At 41.7% G+C, this 22,165-nt stretch overlaps 1 protein-coding gene across 1 annotated transcript; it reads right to left on the bottom strand.

Annotated features, from left to right (window-relative positions):
* Positions 1–12,247: 12,247 nt before the first annotated feature.
* LOC111951085 (beta-crystallin A1) lies at positions 12,248–16,928 on the bottom strand. The gene is made up of 5 exons (XM_023969088.2): positions 16,873–16,928; positions 15,884–16,079; positions 15,460–15,601; positions 14,895–15,037; positions 12,248–12,873 (listed from the first exon to the last, which is right to left on the bottom strand). The coding sequence occupies exons 2-5, from the start codon at positions 16,057–16,059 to the stop codon at positions 12,726–12,728; spliced, it is 609 nt and encodes a 202-aa protein (XP_023824856.1). The 5' UTR covers positions 16,060–16,079; positions 16,873–16,928; the 3' UTR covers positions 12,248–12,725.
* Between the last annotated feature and the right edge of the window lie 5,237 nt (positions 16,929–22,165).

Genomic DNA, 22,165 nt, shown 5'->3' with positions numbered 1-22,165 from the left:
GTCTGTTTCTGCTCTCTTACTAGCCTGGGGGCCAGTTTCTGCTCACTAGCCAAACGGATTGRGTGGTTGTGGTTCAGGATAGACAGACAGGCAAACAGATAGGAYATGCCTTCAGTCAGGAGGCTGAACTGCGATGTATCCCAAATGGGAACACATTCCCTATATAGTGCACTGCTTTTGACCAGGACCCATAGGGAATAGGGTGCCATAAGGGATGCACATTCATTGAGAAGGAGGGATCCTACAGGGCCATACACAAATCAATACTACTTCACTCTTCTCTTAATCTTCCTCTCTTTAGCTCTCTCTCTTATTCCTCTTCTGTCTTACCATTTCTATCCCTGTCTCACTCRCACTTTACCTTCCTCTCTCTCATTCTCTCCCTCCCCTCCTCCCTCTTTTTCCTCATTTTACTGGAAGCTGACACCGATGGACTTCCTGCATTAAGGCTTTTAAGCAATTATCTCAGTTTTACATCTCAACTTTCTGTTTCACACCAAGACTCTCCCTTATCCTTCCACCGTCTCTCCTACCATCTGCATCTTTCTCTTTACTCTGGWAATCTCTATCTCTCTCTCTTCCTTTCCCCCATCCATCTCTCTTGTTCATTGTCTCTTGTTCCATCTCCCCATCCATCTCCTCCTCTCTCCCTTTAGCTCCATCTTTCTGTCGGAAGCTCAGCCACAGCCCAGTGAGCAAAACTGATTCAGAAGACGTATTTTCAACCAGTTTTGAAGTTGAAGACGTCAGTCAGCCACTCTCGCTGAATGTACGCTTTGTGGTTTGATTTACTGGAGAAGGCACTTAGGACTGGGATCCCGAGAGAGAGAGAGAGAGAGAGAGGCTAGGAGGGAAAAAAACACAGAGAGGAAGACAAAGAGCAAGAGAGAGAAGGACAATTATGTGGATGGAGAGGAGAGGAAAGGGAGAGAYAAGAGGGAATAAATGAAATGAATGAGAGGTGAAAATGTCAGGGAGGAGGAGGAGGAGGAAGAGGAGAGCATGCCCCCTATTGGTGAGAAATAAACATGCAGTAGTGGTCTCTGAGACATCACCAATCAGCAACAATCTGGTGGCCAGACCAACTAATCAGTTATCAGATCAAGTATTTTACATATAAAAGGCAAAGGTGGCACATCTACCACAGAAAATACATGCCCCTAAAGAAAAAGGAGGGTTAGGACACAGAGATGTAGACATTTACAGTATGGCTTTCGAGCTATCCAGACTGGCTATGCACTGGAGGAGAGAGGAGGGAGAGGAGAGCTTGGTTACGATGGAGAGAAGTTTGGCATATACTTTTGGACCATTACAGGGTCTATTCCAAAAAAGAACCAATGACATATATTTAATGAAGMGCATCAGTATAATTCTACGCCACTCTAGGTCAGTGTGGTTGGTTGTCAATACATAAAAGGATCAAAGAGTCTCCCCGACAAAAATGCTTCTGTCTGATATAATCCCACTATTTGGGATGGGAAGAAGTCAATAGTTGGGGGGAAATTGGTAAGAGAAAGGGTTTATACCCTGGGAGTCTTGCACAAGAGTGAGGTATTTTGTCATTTGAAGAAATTGGAAATAAGTATAAATTGTGTGATAATGATGTATGGAGATATAGTATGTGCACTTTAAAAGCTGGGTGTCAACATTAGGTGGTGCAATTATGTCAAAATACAACAATTTTGTCGAATATTTATTTTCCCTACCATGCGCTGTACAATCAGATTTGTTACGTTTCAAAATGCTGTTAAAAGTGAATAATGATGTGAACATTTTGGAATTGTATGGCTAAGGTATTTATAATGTAAAATAAATAAGAAATCATGCAGTGCTTAATTTGTAAATTGGGAGGTGTCAGAACAGAATGTGAGCCCGAGAGGGGCTCCGAGGTACCGTAACGCATATTTATTTTTTTACTTTTACAATAAAGCATTGCAATCATTATCATTGCTTTTGCATACTGGCATAGAGTAGTAAAGTAGAYAGAGGTGCTTGCAGAAGTTGCACACATGGGGATTTRTTTTTTTAACCTAGGGTTTGTGAAAATTTGTATAAATGCTTTTCATGCAATTGTACATAATTTTAGATGACTGGAGACTTTAGTAGAATCTTTTTTAATAACTCACAAAATATTGAAATGACAGGCTATATTTTGACACTGACAAACAGGAATCTGAGATCAATAGCCTAAGCCTAGGTGTGTGGAGACACACATATTGTACAATACAGTGGCTTGCGAAAGTATTCATCCCCCTTGGCATTTTTCCTATTTGTTGCCTTACAAACTGGAATTAAAATAGATTTTTGGGGGGTTTGTTTCATTTGATTTACACAACATGCTTACCACTTTGAAGATGCAACATATTTTATATTGTGAAACAAACAAGAAATAAGACAAAAAAACTGAAAACCTGAGCGTGCATAACTATTCACACACAGGTGGACTTAAAAAACCTGAATTATGTGACTTCTGAAGGTAATTGGTTGCACCAGATCTTATTTAGGGGCTTCATAGCAAAGGWGGTGAATACATATGCATATATGAATACATATACATACCACTTTTCATTTAATTATTATAATAATTTTTTTAAGTAATTTTTTTCATTTCAATTCACCAATTTGGACTATTTTCTGTATGTCCATGACATGAAATCCAAATAAAATCTATTTAAATGACAGGTTGTAATGCAACAAAATYGAAAAACTGCCGATGGGGATGAATACTTTTGCAAGGCACTGTATGATGAAATTATAGTCCTAAAAAAGCTCTCCAGTTTGACTAACTCACCCAATGATGCGCAGCTCCAGCAATGGCCAATGRGCTCGTGCCAAAAGCTTAACTCTCTCAATGCTGTTCGATCAATGCGTTTATTTGGAAGTTGATAACATGGCAGCCTAAAGACAGATTAGTCTTCTCTTCTCAGCAGGATTAATTTGCTTTCCAGCCTGTGTTTTCCAGCGACTGTAGTTAAATTATAGGCCTACTCCTGCTGTAGTATTCTGAGTTATTTCATTTATTTCTGAACAGACAGCAGTAATTCTATGACTTTGGAAAATGTATCTGAATTTATCAGGGGTGCTGTGGAATCTTCAGCAACCTTCCCGTGGCTATGAGCCTTTAAGGAAATGTATTATGAAGTGCAATGCTGGAGAGATGAAAGTTGCAGGCGCATGTCTATCAGAGTAGAGAGAGGGAGAAKGATAATAGAAAGTGCATCTCATTCTAGTTCTGTGAGATATACAGGAGCGCTTCTCTCACCACAGCAATAGCCACTTGTTGGTCTATATGGGCTACATACAATGTTGTGCAAACCATACACCTGGAACAGCCCGTCACAAATCAATGTTAGAATACCAGGCACTGTTTTCACATTACTTTTTTTAGGGGGCAGCCAGGAGAATTGCAGAGGAGTCATCTTGAATTAACTCTGATTGCTTTATTCAAATTTTTACATTGCAAACAGTGAATTTGTTGGTGTTGATCGGCTCAAATTAAGCACTGTACTTCGCTGTATATTATTTCAAATATTGGACAAAATGTTAGAGAAGCCCAGGGAAAAAGTAAGCAGTTGAAAGTTTTTCAGAGATTTTATTTTACTCACCTTAGGTTACATAGAATGAGTTTTTCACAAGATGATGTGTGTTAGCGATGTAAGGGAGAAACAGGAATTGTCCTACATGCACTGTGGGAATGACCGGTAGTGCAATCCCTATGGAAAGCAAAGCCTTACATTGCATGGAGGACGGCTTTGGAGTTCCTATATCTAGTTATTCTAGACCAGGATTTCCCAAACTCAGTTCTGTATAGCACTTTGTGACATCGGCTGATGTAAAAAGGGTTTTACAAATAGATTTTATTGATTGATTGATCAAGGGTACATTGACCATGGTACATCAAGGAGTACCATGGCCATGAAGTATCACTTATCAGGAAAAAAAACTCTCCGTATGTTATTCTTTTTTGTTGGTTTGGCATGTTGGTTTGTCTTTATTTAACCTTTATTTAACTAGGAAAGTCAGTTAAGAACAAATTCTTATGTACAATAACGGCCTACCCCAGCCAAAACCAGACGACACTAGGCCAATTGTGCACTGTCCTATGGGACAGAMGGCCAGATGTCATTCAGCCTGGATTTGAACAAAGGACTGTAGTGACACCTCTTGCACTGAGATGCAGTGCCTTAGACCGCTGCACTACTAGGGAGCCCAAACTTTAAACAAAACAATTTTACAGGTTACTGTATACACTTTATACTCCCTTACACTACCGGTCAAAAGTTTTAGAACACCGACTCAAAGGTTTTTCTTTATTTTTTACTATTTTCTACATTATAGAATAATAGTGAAGACATCAAAACTATGAAATAACACATATGGAATCATGTAGTAACCAAAAAAGTGTTAAAGAAATGGAAATATATTATATTTTTGAGATTCTTTAAATAGCCACCCTTTGCCTTGATGACAGCTTTCCAGTTTCATAAGGTAGTCACCTGGAATGCATTTCAATTAACTGGTGTGTCTTTTTAACTTCTCTAGGGTAGGGGGCAGTATTTTCACGTCCGGATGAAAAGCGTGCCCAGAGTAAACTGCCTGCTACTCACAGATGCTAGGATATGCATATTATTAGTAGATTTGGATAGAAAACACTCTGAAGTTTCTAAAACTGTTTGAATGATGTCTGTGAGTATAACAGAACTCGTGTGGCAGGGCAAAAACCTGAGAAATAATCCAACCAGGAAGTGGGAAATCTGAGGTTTGTAGTTTTTCAACTCTTTGCTTATCCAAGATACAGTGGCTTCTACTGTGAGGTGGGGGCGAATGAGAGGGGATTGAGTGCCAGAGAGCCACTTAGCTGACCATGAGCGTTCACGTGATAGTTAGCTTGCGTTCCATTCCATTCATGAAGACAAATGAATTCTCTGGTTGGAACATTATTGAAGATTTATGTTAAAAACATCCTAAAGATTGATTCTATACATCGTTTGACATGTTTCTATGGACTGTAACGGAACTTTTTGACTTTTCGTCTGCACCTAGTGATCGCGCGTCATGAATTTTGATTACTGGGCTAAACGCTCAAACAAAAAGGAGGTATTTGGACTTCATCGAACAAAACAAACATTGTTGAACTGGGATTCCTGGGAGTGCATTCTGATGAAGATCATCAAAGGTTAGTGAATATTTATAATGCTATTTCTGACTTCTGTTGACTACACAACATGGTGGATATCTGTTTGGGTTGTGTTGGTCTGTGAGCGCTGTACTCAGATTATTGCATGGTGTGCTTTTTCCGTAAAGTTTTTTTGAAATCTGACACAGCGGTTGCATTAAGGAGAAGTGGATCTAAAATTTCATGCATAACAGTTGTATCTTTTAGCAATGTTTATTATGAGTATTTSTGTAAATTGATGTGGCTCTCTGCAAAATCACCGGATGTTTTAGAACTACTGAACATAACGCGCCAATGTAAACTCAGATTTTWGGATATAAATATGAACTTTACCGAACAAAACATACATGTATTGTGTAACATGAAGTCCTATGASTGTCATCTGATGAAGATCATCAAAGGTTAGTGATTCATTTGATCTATATTTCTGCTTTTTGTGACTCCTCTCTTTGGCTGGAAAAATGGCTGTGTTTTTCTGTGACTTAGCTCTGACCTAACATAATCGTTTGGTGTGCTTTTTTCGTAAAGCCTTTTTGAAATCGGACACTGTGGCTGGATATACAACAAGTGTATCTTTAAAATGTTGTATAATACTTGTATGTTTGAGGAATTTTAATTATGGGATTTCTGTTGTTTTGAATTTGGCGCCCTGCAGTTTCACTGGCTGTTGACGAGGTGAGACGCTACCGTCCCACATATCCTAGAGAGGTTAAAGGTTAATCATTTGTGGAATTTCTTTCCTTCTTAATGCGTTTGAGCCTGTCAGTTGTGTTGTGACAAGGTAGGGGGGTATACAGAAGATAGCCGACCAAGTCCATATTATGGCAAGAAAAGCTCAAATAAGCAAAGAGAAACAACAGTCCATCATTACTTTAAGACATGAAGGTCAGTCAATATGGAACATTTCAAGAACCTTGAAAGTTTCTTCAAGTGCAGTCGTAAAACTATCAAGAGCTATGAAGATATTGGCTCTCATGAGGCCCGCCACAGGAATGGAAGACCCAGAGTTACCTCTGCTGTAGAGGATAAGTTCATTAGAGTTACCAGCCTCAGAAATTACAGCCCAAATAAATGTTTCACAGAATTCAAGTAACAGACACATCTCAACATCAACTGTTCAGAGGAAACTGTGTGAATCAGGCCTTCATGGTCGAATTGCTGCAAAGAAACCACTACTAAATAACACCAATAAGAAGAAGAGACTTGCTTGGGTCAAGAAACACGAGCAATTTGTACTTTGGTCTGGAGTTCAAATTTGAGGTTTTTGGTTCCAACCACCTTCTCTTTTGGATGAACGGATGATCTTCGCATGGGTAAAGCATGGAAAAGGAGGTGTTATGGTGTGGGGGTGCTTTGCTGGTGACACTGTCTGTGGTTTATTTAGAATTCAAGGCACACTTAACCAGCATGGCTACCACAGCATTCCTCAGCGATACGCCATCCCATCTGGTTTGGGCTTAGTTGGACTACCATTTGTTTTTCAACAGGACAATGATCCAACACACCTCCAGGCTGTGTAAGGGCTATTTTATCAAGAAGGGGAGTGATGGAGTGCTGCGTTAGATGACCTGGCCTCCACAATCCCCTGACCTCAACCAAATTGAGATGGTTTGGAATGAGTATGTGCGTGTGTTTGTGCCTGTGTGTCTCTTCACAGTCTCCGCTGTTCCATAAGGTGTATTTTTATCTGTTTTTTAAATCAGATTATACTGCTTGCATCAGTTACCTGTTGTGGAATAGAGTTCCATTTAGACATGGCTCTATGTAGTACTGTGTGCCTCCCATAGTCTGTTCTGGACAAGTTCCACAGATATGTGACTAACAGAAATGTAATAATGTGTCCCTGAACAAGGGGGGGGGGGTTAAAATCAAAAGTAACAGTCAGTATCTGGTGTGGCCACCAGCTGCATTAAGTTATGCAGTGCATCCGACAGACGTCGGGCGAGGGGCCTTCAGTACCTCGTGGACTGGGAGGGGTATGGTCCGGAGGAGAGATGCTGGGTTCCGGTGGAAGACGTGTTGGATCCTTCTATGCTGCGAGATTTCCACCGTCTCCATCCGGATCGCCCTGCGCCTCTCCCTCTGGGTCGTCCCCGAGGTCGGTGCCGATGCACGGCTCCAGCCGCGCATCAGGGGGGGGTACTGTCACGACTTTCCTTGTTCGGGCGATGTTCGGCGGTCGACGTCACCGACCTTCTAGCCATCACTGATCCATTTTTCATTTTCCATTGGTTTTGTCTTGTCTTCCTTCACACCTGGTTCCAATCCCATCAATTACATGTTGTGTATTTAATCCTCTGTTTCCCCTCATGTCCTTGTCGGAGATTGTTTGATTGTATGTGTTGTGCAAGTTATGTGTTGGTGTGCGACGGGTTTTGAACCCACTTTTGTTATTTTGTATATTTTAGTTTTTGGAGTTTTGTCAGCACTTATTAAACGACTCTGTTTAAACCAAGATTGTTCTCTTCCCTGCCACCAACACGCACCCATTACACCCGAGTCCCACCAATGAGTCCGTACCACACCAATTTAGTTTATTATTTATTTACTAGCAAGCTAAAATAATAATATAAGATACACATAAACACAGTCTAGGCCATTGACTAGAACTTGACACGTGTTACCCAAAATGAGGATTCAAAAGAGAGAGAAAGAGAGAAAGTACACGAGAGAAATATACATTTGGGTGCATTTGTCAGCTATGCTTATTTTAACCCTAACCTTGCCCCGAACTGCCGGTCTCTTGTTGGTCAGAATATAATGATGTAATTACGTGTAGAAGGTCTCCGATGGGGGTCTCTGCATGGACCATTTCGGCTTCTCGGATGACGCACCTCTCTGGTTACAGGGTGTAACACTCTGGTTGTCCTCACGATGTCAGTGTCCTTTGTCTTAGTGGTCTGTTTCCTCACCCTTGTTCTGAAAGGGGCCTTTAAGAACAGCCAGCCCTGTAGCTCAGGGCTCACAGCGTAGGAATGAAAGCAGTGTAGATACATGATTCGATGGAGAGTGGTGACCAGGTGGTCCTGCTTGAATTCACCCTCTTAGACGCAGCTACTCATCCTTGGCATGGATAGAAGAAGATTCCTTTGTCTTCAACCTCGTGTTGAGTTTGTTGACTACTCAGACCTTGGCTGCAGCTCGGGTCACTTGGTCTGATATGTTAATTCTTAACTCACATGTCTTATACCCTCGGCTCGGAAGTGGGAGTTTCCGCCTTTAGTGCAATTCTCTGGGCATACTAAGTTACGAGGCAAGGTCTGGATTTTACTCAGARCCAATTTAGACAACTAACTTCACATTTCATCTTTACAAAAACATTCTCTTTGATTTGGACATTTTCCCCACAACGTACAATGTATAAACATCAAGCATATACTGTGAAAACTCTTAAAGTTACAATGTTTTCGTTATAACGTCGTCCGTAAAACTTTTAATAACATAACAAAAATGACATTCATTTTCATATTCCATCTATCGTCATTACCACCATTGTGGCTGACGAAACCAATTGTTCCAAAGTCCAATTATTGCATGTGAATGTTCTGAGGCCGGTTCTCCATAGTGAGAGGACAAAGGAATTTTGTCTGCTGCCTTAGATTTACAATGGGRGTGAGGTGTCATAAAACCTCCCCATCTTCATACCTCTCAATCTCTTCTCCTCTGGTGGGTGTGAGAGATCTCTCTGTAGGATTGTGGTCCCCGGTAACCTGACCCGAGCAGGCCAGTCATAACAACTGGCTGGCAGCCATCTTGACCTATAGAGTGTAATGGGGAGAGATTTTACCTCATGGCCTGAACATGTAAAGTACCCCTGAACTATGCCAAAAGGGCCAGACCAATAGGACAAAGTAGTGTGGCTAGTAAACAGGCATTAGATAGTAACATGTAACCCTCAAATGAATAAGCACACAATAGTAATTATGCAGTAGTTTCACAGTACCAGGGCCTACTATATATAGAGATACATAATTTAAACATGAACCATAACAAATCTCCCTTTCATGGTCAGTGACACACTAACACACGTTGGGAAGTCCAAGGAGGAGGTTTGTCCTTGTAGGAAAGGCCAGTGGTGAGTTGTGTTGAGGTGATGCAGTTTTTTACCTTTAGCCTCGCTATACCCCTGTGTCCAACTAAAGAACAAGAAGGAATAGGGGTCTCAGACTTACCCCACTGACATGGCCTGTGATTGGCTGATCAGGTTGTCCGGCAACATGACGAATACAAAACCGTGTAGCTATTCCTCCGCAAGGCAATCAAACAAGCTAAGCTAAAGTAGAGTTGCACATTCAACAGCTTCAGACACAAGAGTATGTGGCAGGGTCTACAGTCAGTCACGGATTACAAAAGAAAAACCAGCCCCGTCGCGGACCAGGATGTCTTGCTCCCAGACAGACTAAATAACTTCTTTGCTCGCTTTGACGACAATACAGTGCCACTGACACGGCCCGCTACCAAAACCTGCGGACTCTCCTTCACTGCAGCGACGTGAGTAAAACATTTAAACGTGTTAACCCTCGCAAGGCTGCAGGCCCAGACGGCATCCCAGCCGCGTCCTCAGAGCATGCGCAGACCAGTGGCTTGGTTTTACGGACATATTCAATCAATCCTTATACCAGTCTGCTGTTTCCACATGCTTCAAGAGGGCCCAATGTTCCTGTTCCCAAGAAAGCTAAGGTAACTGAGCTAAACGACTACCGCCCCGTATCACTCACTTCCGTCATCATGAAGTGCTTTGAGAGACTAGTCAAGGACCATATCACCTCCACCCTACCTGACACCCTAGACCCACTCTAATTTGCTTACCGTCCCAATAGGTCCACAGACGACGCAATCGCAACCACACTGCACACTGCCCTAACCCATCTGGACAAGAGGAATACCTATGTGAGAATGCTGTTCATCGACTAGAGCTCAGCATTTAACACCATAGTACCCTCCAAACTCGTCATCAAGCTCGAGACCCTGGGTCTCGATCCCGCCCTGTGCAACTGGGTACTGGACTTCCTGACGGGCCGCCCCCAGGTGGTGAGGGTAGGTAACAACAACTGCCACCACTAACATCGAGTGGCTGCTGCCAACATACTGACTCAACTCCAGCTCACTTTAATAATGGAAATTGATGGAAATTGATCAAAAATGTATCACTAGCCACTTTAAACAATGGCACTTAATATAATGTATATGTATATACTGTACTCTATATCATCTACTGCATCTTGCCATCTTTATGTAATACATGTATCACTAGCCACTTTAAACTATGCACTTTTATGTTTACATACCCTACATTACTCATCTCATATGTATATACTGTACTCGATACCATCTACTGTATCTTGCCTATGCCGTTCTGTACCATCACTAATTCATATACCTTTATGTACATACTCTTTATCCCTTTACACTTGTGTGTATAAGGTAGTAGTTGTGGAATTGTTAGGTTAGATTACTCGTTTGTTATTACTGCATTGTCGGAACTAGAAGCACAAGCATTTCGCTACACTCGCATTAACATCTGCTAACCATGTGTATGTGACAAATAAGATTTGATTTGATTTGACTGAGTTGTCTGGCATCCTGGTCCCTAACACAGAGGTGAAGTGGCCTCTGCAACTGGACAATGGGGTCAGGTTGAAGCGGGGTATGGTAGCTTATCTCAGCAGTAAAAGGTCTCAAAGTCTGTGTCTCTCCCAGGGCCAGAGAGAGGGTTAAGGAGAGTGTCACACCCTGATCTGTTTCACCTGTGCTCGTTAGTGTCTCCACCCCCTCCAGGTGTCGCTTGTTTTCCCCAGTGTATTTATCCCTGTGTTTCCTGTCTCTCTGTGCCAGTTTGTCTTGTACGTCCAAGCCTACCAGCGGTTTTCCCATTTTCCTGCTTTGCCTTTTCTCCTTTTTTTTGTCATCCCGGTTCTGATCCTTGCCTGTTCTGGACTCTGTACCCGCCTGTCTGACCATTCTGCCTGCCCTGACTTCGAACCTGCCTGCCACTCTGTCTGTACCTCCTGGACTCTGATCTGGTTATGACCTTTTGCCTGTCCACGACCATTTTCTTGATTATTCCCTTTGGATTTATTCAACATCTTAAACTCCAACCATCTGCCTCCTGTGTCTGCATTGGGTCTCGCCTAGTGTCATGATAGAGAGAGGGTTTTTGACACCTAATCTTGAAGACCAAGGGGTATTTAATTATTTGGAATGACTGGAAATCTGAAAGACATTGGTTTTTAATGTAAATATATTTAGCCTAATCATTGTATTATCTGTATTGAAGTAGAAAGCAAAGGTTTAGAAGCCTACATAACCCTTGAAGTAAAATGCAACATCCATTTATGGCCATATAAACTCTAACATTGATTTATATTGAAATAGATGTAATTCAATTGGTAATATTCATTTTTGTCTTTTGGACAGGTAACTACTAACTGTAACAGATTACATTTAGAAAGTAACCTGCCCAATCCACAGGAGGTTGGTGGCACCCTAATTGGTAATGGCTGGAGCGGAATTAGTGGAARGGTATCAAATACATGATGCCATTCCAGCCATTATTATGACCAACCCTCCCCTCAGCAGCTTCTACTGACCGAAACCTGCACTCACACATCTTCAGCATAAGCCAAGCTACGTTACATATAGCGGTACTCTTCAGCCCTACAGTAAGTGCTCAATACTCTGTCCGTACGTAAATGCACACACATTTCTTTGGGCACTGTCCAAACAGCAATACTCTCAGCTATAACTGCATGCTATACCGAAACAGCAGAGTTTGGCTCCCCACCACTCCACACAGTGTCCTCGATGCAATGGTTCCCCAAACCAAGAGAACAGGGTTTCCTACCCGGCAAGTGAGTCCTTTCTCACTTGCACCTGCGCAGTTCCCCCCAGTTACCCTCAAGCAGGTGAATGAATAAGTGCTTGGCCATATGGTCTATAAACTCTGTTTATCACGGTACTATATTCCCATGTCCAAGCCTCATCTGTCTCCAGCCTCTTTCCCCCATATCTGTGTGTGTGGGTGGGAAGTGCAGGACAAACAAACACAGTTACACAACTACAAGCCAGTCGTTGTCTCGTTTCTCTCTCTTTCTTTTGCTTGTTCTCTTTATTCGTCAGTCTCATACAATGTTTTACCATCACAACTACAGTGACAGGCAATAGTGATGATGATGATGAAGAAGAAGCTGATGATAATGATGATGTCGTGGACGAAGAGGAGCAAAAAAGGTTTGGCGTTCCAGCCTCCGGGAGGTGTCGAGGATTCATTACTCTTTCTCTCATCTCTGTCATTCCCTCTGTCTTTCAATTCGTTRTTCCTTTGGTTTTTCATGATGGTTTAAAAAAATAAGTGCCGTGAACATGTGACTTCGCCGGTAAGCACCTGAGGCCCGGCCCGCAATCCTGCCTGGACTAGCTGGACCAGCGGAACCAGGATGGGCGAGGGAGAGAAGGTGGAGTAGTAGGAGAGGGGAGAGAAGAGAGGGATGAGGAGTAGGAAGTAGAAGAAGAGGAGGAGTGGAGGAGGGATGAAGAAGGTGTTTCCTGCTCAGTGCTGAATCCTCCTGATGGACTGGATCTGAGGGGTCTGGGCGTGGGAGCCAAACTCACGGTAACACTTGTACTCTCCTCCGTGGCAGTCACACTCCATGATGTACTGGTGGCCACGGTAGCCGGGGAACTGGTAGCACACGAAGCTAGAGGGAGAGAAGAGAACAGGTCAATCAGATACACTGTTACTGTGAGGTAAGTCAGAGTGGGCCATGGGAATGAGGATGAGAATCAACTTGGCAATAGGACAGAGTATTGCAGGCAATAAAAGTGTAAAAATTATTACAGTGTAGTGTATTATTGGAGTGGCAGCTTCAGGTTTGAAATGATAGAGTAAAGGTTGGCCAGCTGTAGTAGTGCAGTAGAAGTAGTAGTGGTATTGGTATTAGTGTTGTAGTAGTAGTAGTGCAGAAGTAGTAGTCGTAGTAGTAGTATTGGTATTAGTGGTGTAGTAGTGCAGTAGTAGTGGTAGTAGTAGTATTGGTATTAGTGTTATAGTATTGGTATTAGTGTTGTAGTAGTAGTGCAGTAGTAGTGGTAGTAGTAGTATTGGTATTATTGTTGCAGTAGTAGTAGTGCAGAAGTAGTAGTAGTAGTAGTATTGGTATTAGTGTTGCAGTAGTAGTAGTGCAGACGTAGTAGTAGTAGTCGTATTGGTATTAATGGTGTAGTAGTAGTAGTGCAGTAGTAGTAGTAGTAGTATTGGTGTTAGTGTAGTAGTAGTGCAGTAGTAGTAGTAGTAGTAGTATTGGTGTTAGTGTAGTAGTAGTGCAGTAGTAGTAGTAGTAGTAGTATTGGTGTTAGTGTAGTAGTAGTAATAGTAGTGTAGTCAGTAGTAGTAGTGTTGTAGTTGTAGTAGTAGTGTAGCAGTAGTAGTAGTAGTAGTAGTAGTAGTAGTAGTAGTAGTAGTAGTGTAGTGGTAGTATTAGTGTAGAAGTATTAGTAGTAGTAGTGTTATAGTATTATTAGTATTATTAGTAGTAGTAGTAGTGTTTTAGTAGTGCTGTAGTAGTAGTTGTAGTGTTGTTGTAGTAGTAGTGTTGTAGTAGTAACAGTTATTATTATTAGTAGAGATTTGTCTGTGTCACTAGTGTACTAGTAGTAGTAGCAGTAGTAGTAGTAACAGTCAGTTATTAGTAGTAGAGGTCGGTCTGTGTCAGTAGTGTACTAGTAGTAGTAGCAGTAGTAGTAGTAAAGTCATTATTAGTAGTAGAGGTCGGTCTGTGTCAGTAGTGTACTAGTAGTAGTAGCAGTAGTAGTAGTAAGTCATTATTAGTAGTAGAGGTTCGGTCAGTAGTGTCAGTAGTGTACTAGTAGTAGTAGAACAGTTATTATTAGCAGTAGAGATTGGTCTTGTCAGTAGTGTACTAGTAGTAGTAACAGTAGTAGTAAGTAACAGTATTATTAGAGTAGAGTGTCTGTGTCAGTAGTGTACTAGTAGTAGTAGCAAGTAGTAGAAGCAGTTATTATTAGCAGTAGAGATTAGTCTGTGTCAGTAGTGTAGTAGTAGTACAAGTAGTAGTAGCAGAAGTAACAGTTATGATTATAGTAGAGATTGGTCTGTGTCAGTAGTGTCCTACTAGTAGTAGTAGCATTAGTAGAATCAGTTATTATTAGCAGTAGAGATTAGTCTGTGTCAGTAGTGTACTACTAGTAGTAGTAGCAGTAGTAGAATCAGTTATTATTAGCAGTAGAGATTGGTCTGTGTCAGTAGTGTACTACTAGTAGTAGTAGCAGTAGTAGAATCAGCTATTATTAGCAGTAGAGAGTCTGTGATCAAGTAGTGTACTACTACTAGTAGTAGCAGTAGTAGAATCAGTTATTATTAGCAGTAAGATTGGTCTGTGTCAGTAGTGTACTACTAGTAGTAGCAGTAGTAGAAGCAGTTATTATTAGCAGTAGAGATTGGTCTGTGTCAGTAGTGTACTAGTAGTAGTAGCAGTAGTAGAAGCAGTTATTATTAGCAGTAGAGATTAGTCTGTGTCAGTAGTGTACTAGTAGCAGTAGTACAAGTAGTAGTAGAGTAGTAGTAGTATTTCAGTTGTAGTTAAAGCTGAGTGAGTAGATGGTTCAGCTGCAATTGTGCACTTGTAGTAATAGCAGAAGTAGCAGTGGTAGTATATTTAGCGTGAAGTGGCAATGTCCCTGTCATGGCATTAGTACTTACGCTCCGCTCTGGATGTGCATGGATCCAACCTCGTTGTTGAACCAGCCCATGGCCTGCAGGGAGGGGTAGTCATCACACATCTCAAACTGGCGACCAATCATGTTCTCCTTCTCATAGATGGTCATACGGGACTCCTTGTGGCTCTGAGAGAGAGAGAGAGAGAGAGAGAGAGATAGAGAGATAGAGAGAAGGGATGAAGAGAGAGACATTTTAAGCAGCAGTTTACATTATTATAGTATTTCATGTATTGTTGTTGATAATTGAGTGCATCATAAGGTTATACAATATTATGCAATGTGAATAATATGGTAACCTTTGCATGATAATGACATAGAATGTTATGTTGTCTTGAGTTGTTATAGTAAAAGGTAATACAATGTGATTTGATGTTTTGTAGATAATGTTGATAATGATAGTAATGTGATGATCCATGATAATGTGGGATGGGACAGTATTGTATGTTGTAATATTCCCTATATAGGCTACTACTTTTGACCAGAGCCCTAAGGTTGTAGTGCAGTATATAGGGAATAAGGTGCCATAATGGATGCATTTAAGGGCTCACAGCGGAGCAGATGGGTCTGAACGAGATCATCCTCTCGATACGGTAGGAGTTGCTGCCGCTGTAGGCCTCAAAACGGGGGTAGTCTCCCTTCTCCAGGACAAACTGCTGGCCACAGAAACTGGAGTGCTCATACCCAACCCAGCTAGATGGAGGCAAAAGGAGGGATTACAGGGAGGGAATGATGGAGGGAGAGAAAGGGAGATGGAAAGAGGGAAACAGTGATGGAGAGAGGTGTAATGACAGAGAGGGCGATGTAGGGAGAAAGAAAGGAAGGTAGGGGAGAGAGAAAGAAAGAGAGAAATTACAGAAGAGATGACTAAGGAGAGAGAGAAAGATTAGTCAGTGCCCACATTGGCTCATGTTAGCCTGCTGGAAAAGCCTCCTAAGTCTTCCATGTTTTGGGAAAAGTTTTGGGAATACTTACGCTCCACACTCGACCTTCAGGGAGCGGATGTTCTCCATGCCACACTCCATGATGTTCTGGCAGCAGGCGGTGAACTCCACGCGCTTTCCCTGGAAGTACTCCTGGTCGTACACTGTGATCTTCCATGGGCCCATGGGCATGGGGTTCACAGGGTTCATTGGGTTGGTCAGAGCCATTATGTCCTTCTGTCTCAGTGCTGAAATGGAGAGAGAGAAATAGGAGAGAGGGATACAGAGGGAGATATTAACTGAACATATAAATAATGAAGTTAATTCTTGACCAAAACATTTTTTATGCCTACACCAAGAAATCCCACCCTGCCTTGAAGCTCCCAGTGAATGGCCCATACTGGTCCCCTGACCAGTAGCTACAGAACAACACAGTTCAATGAACCTTGAGGTAAAGCCTCAGACAGACGTGTGCAGGACGCCTGACCAGCTCTATACACCAGGTTCTCCCTGTTCATCTGCTGCTCTACCAAAGCCCTGGTAAGCTCTTTTAAACAAACAGAGTGATCTATGCATGATGACCAGTCATACCTCTGCACTGAAGCTCCCGGTCATCATAGCCTCAATGGTTCTCAGACTATTCTATACCATTCCACCTAAACTGAAGCCTTTCAAAAAATAGTATTCCAATCCTCCAAACAAGATAAGAGAAAAAAACTTATCCTGCTACTAACAGTCTAACAACTCCCAGTCACCACTGGTTCCAGACCCATCATTTGGGAAACATTATTTTATAGTCCCCTGTTCTAATAGCCCTGCGAAGCTCTAGCACACAGACAAATAGAAATCTATGGGCTGGTTTCCAGGACCCAGATCAAGCCTTACGTCTTTAAAAAAACATGCTCAATGGAGAATCTCCAATGAAATAACTTTGTGGTTCATCACTATTTGATCAACATAAAGCTATGTGCCAAGGCCCATCAGATCAGARCTATCCAAACATAGGAGTAAATGAAATCTATTAGATAAACATAAACCTACCTAAAACGTAAGCTGTGTGTTTCGCAGGGTTCCACTAAGCGCTCTGCCAGGGAGGTGTGTGTGTGGGTATATATACACACCTTCGGGGCTAGGGGGTCGGCCACACCTACTTCACTGTCAGCACTTTGCTTTGGGATCCATTGTTACTGGGCCTGAGCCTTCCTGACACACACACACCAACACACACACACACACACACACACACACACACACACACACACACACACACACACACACACACACACACACACACACACACACACACACACACACACACACACACACACACACAAATAATGAATGCACGTCTTTACATTGGCCCGTGTACACATACGCACCACACACACACACACATTTGCTCACAGAGAGAAACCTGGTGTTCACACAGGAACACAGACATACAGAGACACACAGACACCAATATAGACACATAAACATAATTCACACCCTGTACATACAGTGAAACAAACACACCTACTGTATAGGATATAATTAAGCAATTAGACCCAAAGGGGGTGTTATATATTGGCCATGGCTAAGAGCTGTACTTAGGCACGTGGCTTTGATTTACGTCGTGCCTGGATAAAGCCCTTAGCTGTATGTACCTTATTGATATTATAAACTGGTTACCAAAACAATTACAACATTAAACAAGTATTTTTGCATCATATCCATCGTATATTGTCTTATATGCACTCAGTGGCTAGTTTATTAGGTACACCACCCAGTGATTAGCTCCTACAGACTGTCACATGGCCTTAGCTTGCTATATAAAGCAGGCAGACAGGCATCGAGGTATTCAGTTACTGTTCGATTGAACGTTAGAATGGGCAAAACGAGTGACCTAAGTGAATTTGAGCGTGGTATGACCTAATGTACCAGGCGGCCGGTGCCAGTATCTCAGAAACGTCTGGCTTCCTGGGCTTTTCACGCATGACAGTGTCTAAGGTTTACAGAGAATGGTGTGACAAACAAAAAACATCCCGTCCTCAGTCCTCTGTGCGATAACAGATCGCTGATGAGAGACGCAAGAATCGTGCAAGCTAAGACGCGGGCCACACATGGGCAAATAACAGAGCAGTACAACAGTGGTTGGCAGAAAGGCATCTCGGAACGCATAACTTGTTTGTCCTTGTCAAGGATGGGCTATTGCAGCAGATGACCACACCGGGTCCCACTCCTTTCAGCTAAAAACAACAAGAAGCGGTTCCAGTGGGCCAAAATCACCAAAACTGGACAATGAGGAGTTGAAAAACATTGCCTGGTCCGACGAATCCCGGTTTCTGTTGCATCACACTGATGATAGAGTCAGATCTATGCATTGGCAAAGACTGGCACTGTTGTGGTATTGGTTTGTTATTTCTGATTGGCAGCATGAACGGACCATGTGAATGGACCATGATTAAATAAAATGTCAGCTGTGGCGGTCGTATAAAAGAGAGAAAGTGAAGAAAAAGAAGAACTCTTCGAGCCATGGATACAGATCTGTCCTCCTCTGCAGCAATGTTACATACTTTAGATGACATTCAGAAGAGCGTTGTCAATTATGTTGCTTACTGTTTACAGAAGCCTTGTTCATTGGTTTGTGATGTAAAAATAGTGTACAGTATAGTTAAGTATGTACCTAATGATAGGCCATCAACATTTCAGTTGTAGGCAGCAACTCGTTAGAGATGAGATTATGACTTGAATGTAAATAATAAAGTCATCAAATAATACAAATATTTGATTAAAGTAAGGAAATGTGAAAAGTGAATAACTTATGGTTAATAAGTGATAGTATTAATTGTTTTATTCAGTGTTGTTACAGCACTCAACCCACATAATGTATAGTGCATTTTAATGTTAAAAATGAAAACGTTAATTTAAAAAAATAATGGAACCAAAACCGAATCGCCCTCAAAAAGCACTAATTGTTCAGCACTGCAAGATTCTTCCTAGATATGTTTTGTTCTTGTCTACATGCTTGTGTATGTACACTTGTCTGTCCTAAGTAAATTCACTGATGTGCTATAAGCGATGACGGACTGTGTCTTGAAATAGTTTCTAATATGCCTGAGGCATTTTCCATTTCAGCTCCTTTTCCTTTAGTTTTTTACAATGAATCTAAATTAACATGAATTGTGGTGTTGCCATTATTTCCATGTACGTTACAGTATTGCCCGTCCATACGTAGGCAGGGCAGGCATGCTCTGTCTGGTACAATGGGAGAGCAGAAAGGGCAGTGCTATGGTAGCATGCTAAAGCCTATTCTAACTCTCTATGTATTTAATTGTGCTGCTAAAGCAAATAGGCAGAGACAGAAAAAAACAGCATTGAGAGAGACTGGTAGGGCTGTACAATGGTAAACATCTAACAGAGGCTACGGCATCCATTCACTTCACTCCTCAGCAAATAATGAACATGTAGAGAACAGCTTACTGACGTCAGCACATTGCCCAGGCCTCTCTCTCTCCGTGTGTGTGTGTGTGTGTGCGTGTTGTGTGTGTGTGTGTGTGTGTGTTGTTTTTGTGTGGAGGGCCTCTGCTCCTAGTATGTGAACAAATCAATGTGTGTGTGTGTGTGTGTGTTGTTTTGTGTGGAGGGCCTCTGCTCCTAGTATGTGTATAAATCAATGTGTGTGTGTGTGTGTTGATGTTTTGTGTGGAGGGCCTCTGCTCCTAGTATATGTATAAATCAATGTGTGTTGGTGTGTGATGTTTTGTGTGGAGGGCCTCTGCTCCTTGTATGTGTATAAATCAATGTGTGGTGTGTGTGTTGTGTGTTGTGTGTGTGTGTGTTGTGTGTGTGCGTGTGTGTGTGTGTGTGTGTGTGTGTGTGTGTGTGTGTGTGTGTGTGTGTGTGTGTGTGTGTGTGTGTGTATGTTTGTGTGGAGGGCCTCTGCTCCTAGTATGTGTATAAATCAATGTGTGTGTGTGTGGTGTGTGTGTGGTGTGTGTGTGTGTGTGTGTGTGTGGTGTGTGTGTGATGTTTTTGTGGAGGGCCTCTTCTCCTAGTATGTGTATAAATCAATGTGTGTGTGTGTGTGTGTGTGTGTGATGTGTGTGTGTGTATGTGTGTGTGTGTGTGTGTGTGTGTTGTGTGTGGTGTGTGTGTGTGTGTGTGTGTGTGTGTGTGTGTGTGTGTGGTTGTGTGTGTGTGTGTGTGTGTGTTGTGTGTGTGTGTGTGTGTGTGTAGGGTGTCTGCTCCTAGAATGTGTATAAATCAGATGGTGTGTGTGTGTGTGTGTTGTTTTGTGTGGAGGGTGTCTGCTCCTAGAATGTGTATAAATCAATGTGTGTGTGTTTCTGCTGATGCTAGCAGTAGCCCAGACGTGACAAAGAGATAAGCACAGTCAGCAAGCCTATGGCAGGAGCTCTCTGTGACCATATATATACTCTACCGTATACAGACATTCAACACACACACACACACGCACGCACGCAGGCAGGCACACACACACGTTATGCTCTTCTATCCTCATGGGAACATAAAATTAATTTCCATTTAAAATACTGTTTTCCCTAACCCCTAATGGTAAACCATACCATAACCCTAACCCATAACATAACCCTAACCTTAGCCTTAACCCTAAACCTAACTTAACCTAAACCTAACTTACCCTAAAACAAACCATTAAGGAAGGAAAGAAATTCCACAAATTAACTTTTAACAAGGCACACCTGTTAATTGAAATGCATTCCAGTGACTACCTCATGAAACTGTTTAAGAGAATGGCAAGAGTGTGCAAAGGTGTCATCAAGGCAAAGGTGGTTACTTTGAAGAATCTCATTCAGAGGGCTTGGATTAAATGCAGAAGACACATTTCAGTTGAAGGCATTCCTTTCCTTTCAAATATAGAATAGATTTTGATTTGTTTAACACTATTTTGGTGACTACATGATTCATATGTGTTATTTCATAGTTTTGATGCCTTCACTATTACTTTAAAATGTACGAAATAGTAAAAATAAAGAAAAACCTTTGAGTAAATGAGTAGTGTCCAAACATTTGACTGGTACTATATATATATATATACAGTGAATTATAAGTGAAATAATCTGTCTGTAAACAATTGTTGGAAAAATTACTTGTGTCATGCACAAAGTAGATGTCCTAACTGACTTGCCAAAACTATAGTTTMTTATTCAATTTGTGGAGTGGTTGAAAAACGAGTTTTAATGACTCCAACCTAAGTGTATGCAAACTTCCGACTTCAACTGTATATATCTATATATATCCATGTATATTCCTAATTCTGCCTTTAAATTTACATTACATACAAAAAAGAAGGCTTGTTCATGAAGGCATAACATTACGAAACGATACAGATGCGTTGTCTTCATCAGACAGCAATATATATCTGCCATAAAGAACAGTAAAGAATCATTGTGTTCTACATTCAATCTTTATATATTCCATTTAGAATATATCTGTGTTCTAAACCTTGCACCCAATGACTAGGCTTAAAACCCCTTCTGATGCTACTAACTAAATAGATGGTTCTGCTACTAACTATCTGAGGCAGGGTGGAGTGACGTTTTAAAGGCCAGTGCAGTCAAAAGCTTGATTTGCCTGTGGAATTCTGGTTTGGTGACATCCCCAGGCAGTAAATGAGTTATCAGACCAATAAGCGAGTTCCAAACCTCTGCCAATAACAGCTAGTTTTCAGTTTTCCCCTCACCTTGTATAATTTATAGAGGACACTGCCACAACTGGAGGTCTGCTTGTTGGATTTTTATTTGTCCTGCGCACAAAGAGACAACTCACAATATGTTAGCCCTTGGCGCAGTCACAGCTCTAAGGCACCTCGCTAACTGAAGGTCAGGCAAGAGAGAGCCCAAAAAGAAATGACAGGTGCTGCGTGCACACATTCAGTGCACAACAGCACACAATACAATACAAGTAAAATGATATAAAACATAATTCGGACAAAATAAAAGACATACCTGCGCACGAAGAGACAACGCACAATATGTTAGCCCTTGGCGCAGTCACAGATCTCAGGCACGTGCGCGAGCACATGGAAACTCATTCAAACACTGTCCCAAGTACCACCAGTTACAATAGGTACCCTAGCTAGCGAGCTCGATAAAACTTAACATAGAATATGTACAATATAAATATTTAACTTCTAATGGCTGGGGGCAGTATTGAGTAGCTTGGTTGAATAAGGTGCCCAGAGTAAACTGCCTGCTACCCAGGCCCAGTTGCTAATATATGCATATTATTAGTAGATTTGGATAGAAAGCACTCTGAAGATTCTAAAACTGTTTGAATGATGTCTGTGAGTATAACAGAACTCAGACTTTAA

Source organism: Salvelinus sp. IW2-2015, linkage group LG23 (assembly GCF_002910315.2).
Source record: "Salvelinus sp. IW2-2015 linkage group LG23, ASM291031v2, whole genome shotgun sequence".
NCBI classification, from domain to species: Eukaryota; Metazoa; Chordata; class Actinopteri; order Salmoniformes; family Salmonidae; genus Salvelinus; species Salvelinus sp. IW2-2015.
This window is presented reverse-complemented; position numbering and strand designations above follow the sequence as displayed.